Raw genomic sequence first — 15,725 nt, 5'->3', positions numbered from 1 at the left:
TCTTCTTCGATTAATGGGTCTGTGATAACTTGAATTTACAGGCTGCACAAAGTTTTTTACCTGCAGTTATGAAACAGGAGCATCAAGATATGGACTGAAAGCCTAGTATTTTCCATATCAATAAAACTCATCCCTTCAAACTTCTCATTCACAAGATTTTGAAAGGGAACAGGACTGTACATTTCTTAAGTATTCATTACCTGATGCTTACTCTATTATAAAACTCTCTTTCATGGATATACAATTCCCATTTCAAACAGAACACTACAATAATCGATGGTGCACCAAATATTCGTTCCTTAAAGAAATTTCAGAACCATGCTTTGAGTAATGATTTAAAGTACAGTACAGTTATGGCATGCAAAATTAAGGAAGGGTGAGAATAATGTATATTGAACTTTATTCAAAAACAGAAAACCTGGAAACAACTCTTAATTATGCCTTATAACTGACAAACAAAATATAGGCTGGGACTATTAAAATGGTAAAATGTGTATATAGTTTGTTTTTTCAGTTTAGACTGAGTGATGAAGCTGTGTAGAAAGGATAAGGATTGCAGGTACCATTACTCATTGAGGGGTAAAGACACTGAAGAACTGCACATAGCTCTTTAGTTGTTTGTCCTTCCATTTCTTACATTTAATTCAACAAATTTAACAGTAATATATGCCTCACCTACAACTAATAAATTAAGTGAAATCTACTTTGTCCTTATATTTCTGTAGTACTGTATTTACTCTCAATGAGGATTAATTATTTATCAAAATCCATTTAGTATCATGAAAGAGTATTAGACTTCCTTAAACGTCAATGAAAAATACAAAACATTTCATTACCTGTTTGTTCTGGTATTTTACTGTTAATCAACCAACCTAACTATTGCAAATAAAAATAAGTCATTATTATAAATAACTGTTAAAGCGATGTAAGATACATTATTTCACTTATTTAACCTTTAAAGTGTTATCATTACAGTATAGGTTTCGACTACATTTTTTAAATCATTTCCAAAATAACACAAAAAATAATGTCAGCTTTTTCAACAAACTGAAGGTTAACAATTCCTTCTGTGTATGTTAAAAGGAAGGCATGCCTGCCAGCTGATTTAAAATTTTATCTGTACACTAAAGTACTTATTCAAAGGCCTTTTATTTTGTTGAATTACTTCCTTATGTAATTAAAGACTAAATAAAAGAAAAATTCTAAAACTTTGGTAATCTAAGTTGTTACACAGCAATGTAGTTTTTGCCAATTTACTGTTTTTCCAAAGGTTTGTGTTGTTTTTACTAACAGGACTTAGAAAATTATAAAAAATATGTACACCACAAACAGTGATAAAATAAGCTAGATGCCTCTGAAAGGTTGAACAAAAAATCAGGCTTGTTTATACATTACATGGAAAAACTGATTTCTTCTGTCAATTCTACATTTTTATCATTAAATTCTAATGATAAAACTAGTAATTAAATAAAAATACATAAGTGGCTTAGATATTCAATCTTTTTTTAAATGGTGGCCCATAACATGCTGCAAGTAGAAACTAATTTTTCTTTTTTAATAACTGATCTCTTCTTACCATATTTCCTATTACCTCCCATTACTTCTTTCAAATGAACATCATATTCTTTGGAAGCTTGAATTTAAAGATATTGGCCCCTGTGGGCTTGTTCCTGTATGGTTCATCTTCTGAATGACAATAATAATATTAATAATAATAATAATCATCATCATCATCATCACATCATCATCATATAAATAATAATATAATAATAATAATAATAATAATAATAATAATAATAATAATAATAGACTACAGTGTAACTATAAATGGAAAAATATATGACCTCTTAAAAACTAGATGAAACACAACTTAAAAACCATGGGTTAGAAGTATCTATCCCCCAAGATTGAAAGTATAATGAGAAAACCAGAGTGTAGTTGCTTCAAGAGCAAAGTCAAGGACATTTAATTGGTGCAAAAAAATTTAAGGTATGAAAAATATAGCTAAAGTAAGCTGAATTATGTGCACAATTTTTAAGGTGCTCACATAAAAAGATTCTATAGTTTTCAAGTAGAATCTAACAAGCAAATACCTTCATGAAGTCTGATTGACTGATGCAGTAGTAAGTTATTTGGTCTTTGTGCAGCAAAGAATATCAACAGCAGCATCTCAAAAGCATTATATACCAATCAACTAGTCATCTGTAACATGTACAATAATTGAAATGGGGTAACAATTCTAAATACCTTCCCATCCACTCCATCCTGACCACTAGAAATGGCATCAATAGTGGTGCTCATCTCTTCTACACGAGCCTTCTGGGCACTAATCTCATCAGTTAAAGCCTCTATCTCTTTCACCAATGTCTGTCTTTCAGATGCCCATTTTTCTTTTTCAGAACTGAACTGTAAGATGATTAAATTACAGAAAATTAATATTAAAATGAAATATGAAAAATAGTGTGTTTGAAAAGACTGAAAAGGTTTCTAATAAAAGCATTGTGTTTTACAAACATGCTCTTTGATATTACATGTTTCATAAAGTACAATACTTTATTAATAAATAAAATTTTTAACCAACATACAAATGATGAATACACTTTATGACGGTATTGCCATGACAACCAGGAAAGAAACCTCTGGTGAGCATTCCTTTCTTGGGGACAATGCAAAATAAAATTAGTCCTCTAAACCTTGTGTAAGCCGCAAATACCCAGAAGTACGCTTGTGTCACAAGTCATGAAAACTTCATCTTTAACAGATTACTATAGTATTCACAAAATCATTCTGCACTTACTTGTTCATTTAAGCCAGATACTTGCTCATGAAGACTATCAAATTGGTTAGTATAAATAACAGCAGACTTTTCTCTCTGGTTTATTTCCTCTTCTCTTTTGTTGCATTCCTAATAATAAAAATAAAAATCAAGTCTAGTTATTTAACATGTACAGTAGTGTCATTTTTCAAGAAAATTATGAACAGTATAATTTTCAAGCAAATTTCAGAATTGAATTACTCCAGTGTAAACTAAGGCAAGATTTCACTGAACTGACCTTTTTGCAAACATTTCATGACTACAAGAGTATCTGTACATAGAAAGTAAATATAGCCAATAAGCTCTTAAAAAGCAGTAAAAAAAAGTCTTATAATTACCTCAAACTGAACAACACTATTATAAAAATGTGGAAACCATTGGTTATTAAAAATCCTTACCCCCTCAAGATAATTTATTTTTCTAAAGGCACAGTGTTTATTTAAAGCTATAAAAGATATCAATCCCTCATCCTAAACTTTGTACAGTTGAGAAATCAAAGCTGTAACTCAGATACAACCTTACCTGGATAAGGTAGTTGACCTGATTTTTAAGTTTGGCTATAACTTCTTCTGTGGATGGTGGAAGACTTCCCAAGGCAGCTATGAGCTCATCTAATGCAGCCATTGGTGATTTGACAACTGGTTCTGATTTCAACTCCACTGGTTTCTTGTCATCACAAAAAATTTCCTCATATGAAGTTTCAGACTCTCGAGTTACTTTCTTTTTTGCTCTATCCTCAGCTAAAATTCTTTCCAAAGATGACTTTTCTCCTTCTAATCTGAGAACAGGAGATTAAATCATGCAAAGTAGCCAGACACTTCATGTTTACCTTACTACTGTACACTGACACTGGCAGTTTGGTTTAGGAGAAAAATTAAAGATTCATAATTCTGATACGCAGTATATAGCATTTTTAAACCGAAGGTTCTGATAAATACTTTAAATATGTTACAACCTTTTTTATATCAGGATATTCCATGGGTTTCTAAAACAGCCGGCAAAATGATATCTTAAAATTTTACACTCTTGCTTCAAATTTTGTAGTATGTATACTGAAAATTTCCTGACTGTAAGAATTCTCTTATAACCACACCTGTCCAGTTTCAGAAATGACTAAGCAGGAGATTTTACACTCAAAATATACAGTGCACATACTTTTAATAAAACATGGCCTGAGATATTATGACAATAGTAATACATTACTATTAGAAAACCTGAAGTATATCACAAAGCACACACTGTGGAATACATATGTAAAATGTCAATTCATGATACGGAGATGCGAGACACTAATGAAAAACAAAAAGTGGTTACCAATAAATTCGGAAACTTAACAGGATTGTACAACCTTTTCTAATAATTATAATTCCCCAAAAAAACATAAACGATGACAAAATCACTCCATGCACTAACTCACTTGAGATATTTTTCTCTGAGGTCTTCTAGTTGTCGTTGACAATCATTACTTGGTTGTCTATCCTTCTCCTCAACTAATTGTTTAACTGCAGCACTCAGATTACTCAGTTGTTCTTCCAGGGGCTGTGTGTCTATTGCCATTGTATGGCCTGAAGAAAAGGAGACCTCCAAGAATAAGTAATGAACATTCATTCCATCAAACAAATGAAATACTGAGCGATTCTAATTAAAACATAAAAAATAAGGTAGTAAAATTTTATAGAGCCTGAATAACAGAATGGAATCCTTATGCAAAGCCATGAATTTTATCTAAACACTTAAATCAATTAACAGTTCAAAATCATATACATGGTCAAGATAAAATGATCAGTACCATAACCTCAAACTAACTTCAGTTCCATATACAGAATCATCTTTCATTATCTGCTGCTTGCTTAAACTCACCTGAAGAAAGACCTTTTGGAATCTCAAGAGTGGTCAACTGTAAAGAGCTTCTAGAGTTGGACAGCTCCCTAGTCAGTTCATAAACCTACAAATAAAATATTGCTTATATTTTCTTATGTTAAAGAAAAATGAATGATCATAATGTTAGCTTCTACTTCTTCAATTATAAATCTACACATATTGGTCAAGCTTAGAGTAAATCCTCCATCCTATATAAACTTACCAGCAACAAGACTAAAGAACATTGCTCAAAACACTCCATTTTTTTCATGAATACATATGGAATGTATGTCTCTAAATAAGGAAGAAAGATGATAACTTTTAAAATCTTGCAAAGACTATGTTGGGAGAAGGATATACATATATAAGGAGAAGAGGAGGCAAGTAGCAAGGCAAAGAGGAAGATATGGGAAGAATGGAATCAGAATCTTGACATGCAAGAAGAAGTCAAGAAAATGTTTGAAATGAAGTAAGTGGATGGGGAACGACAGAATAGGTTTGGAAGGGGGCAGTGCATACTAAAGAGTTAAAATCAGGAAATTAACATACCAAAGAAAGGAAAGAAATACTGGACACATGGATGCAATATTTTACATTCTGATATTTTGGGAATGTGCCATTCCAAGAAGTTAGGAAAGCTCTAATACAGTGGAAAAAGATGAGGCTCCAGAACCATAAAAACTTATGCAATCAATTAAAAGCACCTGCAGAACCAATCACAAAACAACTAACCAGGATATACCCAAAATGTATCCTCTGTAAGGGGTAATGCCATCAATGCACCACATGTGGTGCACTGCAGGCATTACTTAGCTGCAGCCCCTTTCATTCCTTTAACTGTACCTTCATTCATATTATCTTTCTTCCATCTTACTTTCCCCTCCTCCTAACAATTGTTTCATAGGGCAACTGGGAGGTTTCGTTCCTGTTACACACCTTTAAAACCTCTTTTAATTTCCCTTTCAGCACTCAATTACCTCATAGATCCTAGCACTTGGCCTTTGCCCTAAATTTTACATTCCAACTCCAATGTACCCAAATTGTAAGAATAAGGAGGGACCAGACAAAAAATAGATTAACTGACCAAAAATACACAACATAAAAACTAAACATGGTGCAAAAGGATGGGAGAAAGATTAAGAAAAAATGAAAATTAAATGTGTTAGTTTAGCCCTTAGGAAAATTTACCACAGAATTACCTTCATAATAATCCAAAAAATGTAGTATTATGACAAAAATCTTATTTTATGTGTACAGATATAATACTGAAAAGTTTGAAAGGCCCAAGACTAACAATTATGATGGAAAAGGGCACCAGCAAGAAGCAGTAAGAAAATTATGACACTACCTTATATCAAACACCATTATGTAACTTAGCATCAAAGGAGATGCTCAGGATTGCCAAGTTTAAAGGAAGTAGGAATTTTAAATTTTGATATGCACAGGAATACCTACTAGTGAAACAATGGAGAAGGTTTACTTTATAATGCTGAGGTATACCTTGGAGGAGGTAAAACATTTCTGTTATTATGATATACTGAATTGTTAAACCAAAAACAGGAGAAAAATAAGAGCAACAGCTTGGACTTAGTGCAGACCACAAGTCTTATGATAAATAAGGATATCCCTGTGTGCTTTCCTTGGTTTCCTGGTATGTGAATTGGGGAAAATATTTACATCATGCCTGGATGAGTAAGACTACTCAAGTCCTTAACTGGCTTCCCACTGCAGCAGAGACATAGGTCCTTTCAAAGAATATTCTAAAAAGGAGTGATTACTAAATGCTGTTTTACAGCCGAGTACATTGGGACGCTCTTATCACAAACAAGGAATTACCAGAAATGTAGTGTCCAGTGACTGGAAAATAGACTTAGACCTCAAAGAATAAGATCATTTTGGGAATCTAATGACAAACTGAAAGGAACAATTAGCTAGCAGAGTGGCAGATAGGGAAGGGGCATGATAATGACACATGGGAAAACAAAGACCACTGTACATACTATACAAAGACCTGAACAACAAAGGAATTCATGTACAAAGTACACAAGGCAGAAGAGAATGGAGAAAAATCATCAGATGTCTAACCCTTTAAAGGGAAAACCTAACATAAAACCCTGAATGATGATGATGACGATGAATATGAAGAAATACGTTTTGATATAAAGGATGAGTAAGATGCAAAAAGGCTTTTCTTGGAAGGTTATTTTCTGAGAGGCAAAATTATTTGAGATAATCTGGCATATTCTGCAGGACAGTCAACAATACAGTTAAGCATTAACAAACTTTGCCAAAATTTTTATCAACAATGAAAACTAACCTTCATCAACTCTAGTGAAAAGAACACAAAATAAGTATTGGGGAGATGGAAATTCCACAGCCATACAAAATTTTTCCAAAAGCCCTTTAAGCTGCAAAGGACAAAACCAGATATACCTTGGTCTTTAGGGTAACTTTCTCATCCTGAAGCTTGTTAACCTGGTTTGTGAGACGCTCAATAATCTTCTTGCTGTCCTGCCAATTAGTTCTGTTTACACCAGGAAGATCAATATCCTCTCGAGGCTCCAGCTTCAACTGCTCCCTGTGAAAGGTAATAAACGTATATAACTTGACTGCCTCTTATATTTATTAAACAAATATTATTTTGTCAATGATACCTTCTTGCAAGTCAAACACACACCATGCAAAAATGGTAACTTACTTTATGTGAAGCAATACTCATGTGCAATATATAATTTGTCTCAAAATTAATATAATTTAGCTCAGAATGGCTTCTTTAAATGCAAAATCCAATCAAGTTACATGCATACTATTTCCATTATACTGTTAAGGCTGCCAATCAAGACCTAGTTGAGAAAAAACTAAATCATACACTTCTACCAGAATTTTGTTTGTGTAAGCTGTAGCACAGACATATCATCTCACTGGTCTTATTGGCTACATGAGTCAAACTGTATTATCCTTAATATACTAGATTAAAACTACCAGTGTTGCTGCCATATCTAGGAGGAAGCCAACCACACTTTAACTGTCCTAATCCTAAGTCTACTAATCAACAAAGGAATGGAAGCCTAAGCACTTAAACCAATTATATACTGGCAGTCCCGCTTACCGGCAGCATCGGTTAATGGCATTTTGGTGTTATGGCGCTTGGCTAGTGATGCCGTTAACCGGATTTTCAGCACTGATCTCCAGTTAACGGAGCTGTTAAGTGGGGACTTTGGCACTGATCTCCAGTTAACAGTGCCATCAACTGGGGATTTTGGTGCTAATCTCCAGTTAACAGCTTCGTTAAGCAGGGTTTTCAGCACTATTATCACTGATTTTCAGTTAGTGGCGCTTGGCTGGGGATGGAACCCCCGCAAATAACTGGGGACTGCCTGTACAGTTTCTTTCAGACAAAAGAGACCCTAGTCTACAAGTATAATGTCTAAATGGCATGACCAAGTGAAGCCAATACAGTATCCTCAAAACCTAGGTTTAGGACCATATAGAAGCTCAAGGCCTAACTGAGTTTATCCTCACCCCATACATTACAAGTGTCAGTTTCTACATAAACAGGCAGTGAAAGTGAAAAAATACAGTAAAATCTTGGATAATGATGGATACAAGAGCAAAAATATAAGTTGTACCTCAAAAAGAGTTTTGCTTTACCAAAATGTGAAAGAAAGAACAGATTAAGTACCTGCAGGAAAGTATGTCATGTTATGAAAGAAAGAATATGGGTAAGGGTTGGCTAATAACTGCACCACTGCCTAAATATTACTCAGCCATTCACATAACATTCAAGACAGCGAGGTTCCTCAATGCTTTCAACATTACAATTTTGAGTATTGAAGTTCTTAGCAAGGATAAAATAATAACATCTATTATGTCTTGGAGGACTTTAGAAGAATTATATGCTGACCTGTCAGTGGCTCTTTGCAGCATGTGCATTTATGCTTACTTTGGCAATTTGCTCAGTTGGATACAGAGAGCTATTTGATCATGATCTTTCGAACATTGAACCGATCCGCTAGAAGTGTCCAGGTTCCGGTGGAGTATGTGCGTGGGTGTGTGCAATCTCCCACGGTATATTAACCGGGGGATAGAGTCTTGCAGGAGGATTGCATTAAGAGATCTGGGTCTGTTTGGTTAGTGGTGAAGTGTCAGAAGATCACCACTGGAAAATCTGTTATTTGTTGCCATAGAAAGAGAGTAACATAATTCATGAACACTTATCTCTTTACAGACATTTCTAATAGACAGACCTAATAGTGCTGCAGTGAAATACCTCTGGGTCTCCATTATGCATTGTCCTGTTTTGTATCCAGTTTCCATTTTTCTGTTTTGGATATTCATGACAGTTAACACCATTTCAGGTTTTAATATGATATGTTTCTTTCACAGGAATTCGAGTTTCGTCCTGAGAGGACGAATATTTGGAAGTGGTGTTTTTACTCTTACGTACTATATGACATATATTGTGATCTAGTATAATTATGACCTTATTATTTTGTTTGATGACCATGGTGTTATTCACTAGCATTGCTTGGTATCGAATTATTTGTGAAACAGTATTTCCCCTAGTTATGAATTCCATAGATAGGAGGTGTGAATCACTCCATTTCATGACCGTAGCTTTTGTTGAACCACTTTCATTAAATCTGCAAATAAAGTCTAGTTTTGTACTTCAGTGTTTAATTCCAGTAGGCCTTTGTGTAAAGATAGATTAGTGAGAGAATATGACAAAGGAGGAGGGATTTGCTGACCCAAGGATGAGCCGCACTACCACAGACATCTTTGAGAAGTAAGATGATTGATTCTATTCTTAAAACAGATAAAGCAATAAAGGATGGCCCTGTTTGACCAAGGGAAAAGGCCCATTAACACATCTATATGCAAGTGGGAATCTCTCATATTTGGAACTCCAAAAACTATAGTTTTAAATCACCAAACTACTCAGCAAAAAGGGTGGCTACAAAACTGAAAGGTTTAAGGATATTGAAAACATCTCCATTCACTGTAACTGGAATGGATCTCTTACCTCAATTCCCCATTTTCCTCAATGAGGTCATTAATGTTGATCTGAAGAGAGTTAACCAAGCCCGTAAGCTGCGTTATCTGACTGTCTCTCACACGCACTTGATTCCGAGCTTCTTTCAGTTCTCTGACAGCATCAGCCAAAGAAAATTCACCAGCCATGTAAGACTGGAGTTCTCCAATGACAACTGATAACTGTGAAGGAATAAAAGTCACCAATGTTATAAAATATGCAACTTTGAAAAGAAAATCTATTTTATTCCAATAGTCACTTTTATAATCCTAACATTATTACAGTATCATTATTATCAAAAGTTTTAAATAAATTAAAGCAAAGTTGAGTACTACATCAAAACCACTGATGAATCTGACCTAAATCCAAAACATAAATTGATTATCTTCATTATTTGTGCACTTTTTCAAAGGTGAATTCATTTATCATACATTTCTCAACATTAACCATACTGTGTAATATAAATGTCCGTGCCATATACTTCAAGATTTCTGTAAGGCACTGAAATTGGGATATAAAAAAAAAAAAGTGTCGACAGAGTATCAAAAAGTGGATGATGAAATCTCTGAAGGAAAGTTATACAAAAGGCAGCATACAATTTATGTGGTGTCATCAGAAAAGGGATATGTATAAGAAAGAAACGTGTTGGTGGAATTAACAGTTACACAATGTAACAGAGAGATATGATGTCTGTAAGTTGCAAAACAGATTCTGCAAAATAGACTATGATCTCAAAGACTGAGATAGTTTGGACATGTGGTAAAAAGGGGTAAGGAACAGTTAATCTGTGGTACTAGATAGAAGCAAAAGTATGAAGACCTGTAGGAAGGCCCAGAAAGTCTACAGAAGAGGATATATGAAGACTAGACCCAATGGCAATTCAAGCAGAGAGCACAAGAACAACACCACAGAGAACTAGCTTCACATTTAAACATGTACTGTACAAGGAAAATCTGAGAGAAAACACTAAAGATGGTGATGAAATGGAGTCACACTCAACAGAGTTTCAGTCTAGTGTCTTGGGCTTGCTTTGCCTGTTCAGTCTTTTAATTTTGTTAGGCTCTAGTCTTACTTCATGAAAAGTTTACTATTGTATATATTTGTTTTATAACAAGTGATTCATCTAATAAGCATTTACAGTAGTGGAAATACCAGGTTATTTGGTGTGGTAGTATTTTGTCTCAACTTTCTTAAGCCTTATGTGATCCTCTCTGGTATAAAGAGCAGGCAACAATGGATAAGAAAGGACTGTATATAATTAATTGTACCTCTTTTATCGAGTTATTGTAGTCCATATTTGTTCCAGTTTTTACTTATCCCTCTCATGCCTTGATAAGTAAACCTGAGAAGATTGGATAAGTGCATGTGGTAGGGAAAGTTGAGTACTAAAAATCTTTTGCTTTATATATTCTTTTGTACACTATCTTACTTGTGTACAGTAATGTTCTTTAAAGTGTAATTTTTCCTTGCATTTCCTTTTTTGCCTTTCTTGCTGTCCCAATTTTAATAGTGTACATTAATCTACATACTGGTTTACATGCTGTGTTTGATTCAAGTGAGGTGTCTACAAAACAATCTGTTTACATACACTGACCTTGGGAGGCATGTTATTAAAAACCATCCCAGTGCTTTCTCGTACTAACTACATAGCTACCCTTCCAGCAAGGATAAACTCCTCTCTTAGGGATTCTGTGGTGCTTATAACTGGATATCCACATTGCCATTAGTGCTATGTGGGTGTTCAGTCCTTCATAAAAACTACATTCAAAGCCTTACATGGCACTTGCACCTTGTTCAAAAACAGCATCTAATCTGATCTTATGAGTAAGGATGCACATTATCCAACCTGACACTCCTTCTCATTCGAAGAGTAATCAAAAACATATGCAAGGCAATGCATGGTTTGTTAACAAAAAGTCAGTCCTTATAGTCCAAGGAGAGGAAAATGGAGCAAGAAAAAGACAAGAAAACTCCTGTTAATTTTGTTTAGAGCAACCCCATTGGCTGAGTTATGTTAGGTAAGATGCCTAAAGGTTGGAATATAGACTAAGATCTCAGACTGAGATGGTTAAGACATCTAATGAGAAAGGTTAAGGAAAAATAATAGACATGGAAGTAGCAGGATGAGGACCATTTGGGCACAACAGGAAAACATGGGGAAATGGCAGAGATGATGATCTAGACCAGATTGGCGTTTAAGCAAAAAGTGCACAAAACCAGATTGGAGTTTCGCAAAAAGTGCACAAAACCAGATTGGAGTTTAGGCAAAAAGTGCACAAAACCAGATCACAGTTTATGTAAAGTGCACAAAATTCTAGTACTTTAAAAAAAAAAAAACTACTGTATAAGCATTAGTACTGCTAAGTACTTCTAAAAATATATTTTTGACCAAATGTGGTGTTATACCAGCATGTTTTCTAGTAGGTATCTTGAAATATCTTGGTTCCAAATCCATCACAAATAGCCAGTAACTTCCCTAAGCTGGCCCAAAATTGATTTCTCTAAACTAATTATGAAATCAACACATGCACAGTATACACTACATTAGACTTCAATTTACCAATGATATTGGTAACTTTATCCGTAGTTTGGTGCCCAAATACTAAAATAAGAAATACTTAAGTGATGCCCTCCCTATGGCAACAATAATTTTCTTTGATCAGGTAAAATTTCATATCTCTACTAAACTCATGAAAAACAGACTCAAATTTGCAGATCTCCCTCCCTCTTCATGAAACAATTTAGGAAATCTGCTGTGAACCAAAATATACCACTCTAGTATTAGCCATGTAATCAGGACTTTCTGGAGAGAAAAATCTAAAGAGATGACAGCATTCTGTCCTAATAAAACAGACTCTTAAATTTTCAACTAATAAACATACATCTTGAGCATGAAGTTGAGCATCTTCTTCAGCAGCTAAAAGCTGAGTTCGCATTCTTTGCATATGCTCCTGAGCTTCATGGAGTTCTGCTCTTAGCTGACTTATAACTGCAGCTTCTCCTTCGACAGCTGATCTGCAACAGGAAAACATTAAAACAAATAATGATTTATGGACATGCATACTACAACTTTGGATTTTATTACACTATACAAAACATTGTAAGCTACCTGAATTTGCATTGTAACAAACTGAACATTTGTTAGCTTATAGTCTTTTCCCTTGTCTCTATACAGTATACTGTACCTAATGCTATACAGTACTTCTAAATAACCAAATGAAAGACATTTTTTAATGCTAACACATACAAAGTCAAGTATAAAGGACAGTAACAGGGTAAGTGCAATTAATCCGGTGGAGGTGAGCAGAGGAAGTTGACAAAAGTTAATAAAACGTAATGCTCAGTAGAAACAATGAGTAAATGTACAACATTACATTTTAATAATAGTGAAGCTAGTTTTATATGCAATATATAAAACCTTATAACCAGACATCTACGTATGTAAAGCAAAGATGACTTTTATGTATTGTCACTTTTGATAGCATTTATACTGACATCTGACAATAACTAACACAATGATGAGCAGTAACACAATGATGATGCAAAATGGCTATGGTTTAAAACTATTGATGCTATTTACTGATTACACAGATTATATTTAAAAACCTCTTATGCTTATGCCTTTGCATAAAGAAAGGACAACTTGTGTATTGTTACTGACAACTGTAAAACATGTGCTTACTAATAAGAAATCTGGTAAAATGGATTTTGCCAGAGATACATCTTACTGCAATGAGTTTTACATTTTATTTGACTGAATTTTTATTTTTATATCTCTGTCATGAGAAACAGGGCATTCCATACTTCTTTGTAAGATATATATGCTGAATATAACTGCACTGGCACCTGAAGGTGGGAATTGTTGCTCATAGCCTATAGGTTAATAGTGTGTACCTGACCTTCACCTTATAAGATGCACCAAGAATTTCCTTTACCTTTCTTTTTTAAGAAAAAAGTGGATTTTATATGCTACCAATTACTGTATCTTTTCTCAGTGGTCTGGTTAAACAATTTAATAATAATTTCAGCAATAACTTCAAATTCTAATCTGGTTACAGCCCCAATGATTCCGTAGCAATAACTAAGAGTATATACAGTGCACAGAAGCAAAAAATTACGGTATGTACACAAGAAAGTACACTCACAGAAACATAAACCACAAAGTGAGCGAATACCTAAAAGCATAAACACTCATAACAGTATAAAAAAACATACAACCCAAAATGAAGAGATTATGATATAAATGTGTACTTTCTTAGTCTGAAAATGTGATTCAGAAATATTTACTTAATGGATAATTATGAGGTTAGTTAAGTGTTTTTTTATACTGTAATAAGACAAGATTTGGAAATCAAAGATGGTCATAAATTAGTCCAGGGCAATCTGTATTGCTATATAAACATACATCAGGGTATGACAGTGAAACTGTATCTAAAAAGATTTGGCTGATCTAAGAACAGAGCCTTAGGAAGAAAATTAGGAGTCAGATAGCAGGACAGAGTGAGAAATGATACCATAAGAGAAACTGCAAGTTCAAAATGCAGATGAAATACTGAAGTAGGGGAGATGGAGGTGATTTGAAGGTGCTGTTCACAACACTCTAAGGAGAACAATATGTGATACTATCAGCTGGAGATGTGTTGAGATATAAAGAAAACAAAACACAGGAAAGCTATGAGTGGTTGGAATTTCATAAAAGCCCTTTTTTTCACAGGGCACATGAGTTGATGATGGTGAATACGGTGAAACCATATTCTTAATTTATGCATAAACCTACACCAAACAAGCTCTTTACTAGAGACAAGAAATTTAGTCTAAAACACTAAAATAAGCATGCTTGGAGATTTATAACTAGACTATCAATTTTACTTACATTTTGCTTTTTTTGAGCTTAGAAATAAGGAGTGCGCTAGATTCAATCTCATTAGAAGCTTCACTTAATTTTTCTTGGAGACGTGCAATTTCCAAGTCCTTCTCCTTCAGTTCCTGTAGAATAATCTAATTATTATCATGCACATCACAATGAAGAAATTTTACCTTAAATGCTAATCACATTTTAACCATCTAAGGCCACTAACCTACCTTACACTTTTCAAAAAACTCACCCTATTTCAAGGTATGCATCCAAATGGTCTCAAGAGTGCATTCTTTAAAGAATGATTAAATTTGCACAAGAATACATTTGTAGATGCCCTTTCCTGGTTTACATTTTATTTGCACACAATACAGGATCCATTTTTGTGATAGTATTTTGTGTCTTGAATAATATACTACCTTATGTTATAATTCATAAATAATATTACTGTTAATTGAGTTTATAGAACTTAAAAGTTAACTGCCTACACACAGTATACCTTATTTCTAACTTCCACAGTTTCTTGGTACATAAGAATTGATAAAAATACCTGCATAACTATATACATAAAAGGAAAAATACTGCAATTTCCAAAGGAAATTTTTTGCTGATCTTGTCCCTGTTCACTGCAATCAGTACAGTATCTATCTCACTGTGAGGAATTATGTTTATGTATACAGACTTCTGAAAATTTACTTCGTGATAAAATTCTGAAAGTATGTTTTCTGAAATGCTTATAAAAGCCAAGTTGAGAAATAAAGCTAAAAAAAATTTTATAAGTAGAATAAAATGAAAAATCTTATTTACACAGTTACTTATGAAAAATTATTTGATTGGTCTGAAGGATTTCTTTGTATAGAAAAGAACAAGATGAAATACAGCTTTGTAAAAATATTATAACTCAAAATGTTGGAGATTCTGCCAGAAATTTCTTTGGTTGATCTGTATCCAAACATTTTGTCTTGTTGAATGAAGAGTATGTACTTGCACAAAATACTTTTTGCTATTAATGCTATATTCTATTAATTTTTTACTGCATTACCCAAAAGCTGGTACTTGTTCCTGAAGGGTGACAAGTAACTGCATTAAATGTGCTCAGTTCTACAACAGAATACCACTTCAATCTAACTTTTAATCTTGATGACTGCCGTAACCAAACTGTT

General features: G+C 33.9%; 1 protein-coding gene across 1 annotated transcript in view; it reads right to left on the bottom strand.

The window, feature by feature from the left end:
* The window catches only part of LOC136836648 (centrosomal protein of 290 kDa-like), a 47,494-nt gene that overhangs the window by 19,934 nt on the left and 11,835 nt on the right, over positions 1–15,725 (bottom strand). The window contains 9 exon segments of the mRNA XM_067101117.1: positions 2,248–2,406; positions 2,798–2,905; positions 3,338–3,593; positions 4,233–4,380; positions 4,676–4,760; positions 7,109–7,253; positions 9,699–9,889; positions 12,590–12,722; positions 14,581–14,693. Coding sequence (XP_066957218.1) covers positions 2,248–2,406; positions 2,798–2,905; positions 3,338–3,593; positions 4,233–4,380; positions 4,676–4,760; positions 7,109–7,253; positions 9,699–9,889; positions 12,590–12,722; positions 14,581–14,693 — 1,338 coding nt within the window.

This window comes from Macrobrachium rosenbergii, chromosome 56 (genome assembly GCF_040412425.1).
Source record: "Macrobrachium rosenbergii isolate ZJJX-2024 chromosome 56, ASM4041242v1, whole genome shotgun sequence".
Classification (NCBI taxonomy): domain Eukaryota; kingdom Metazoa; phylum Arthropoda; class Malacostraca; order Decapoda; family Palaemonidae; genus Macrobrachium; species Macrobrachium rosenbergii.
This window is presented reverse-complemented; position numbering and strand designations above follow the sequence as displayed.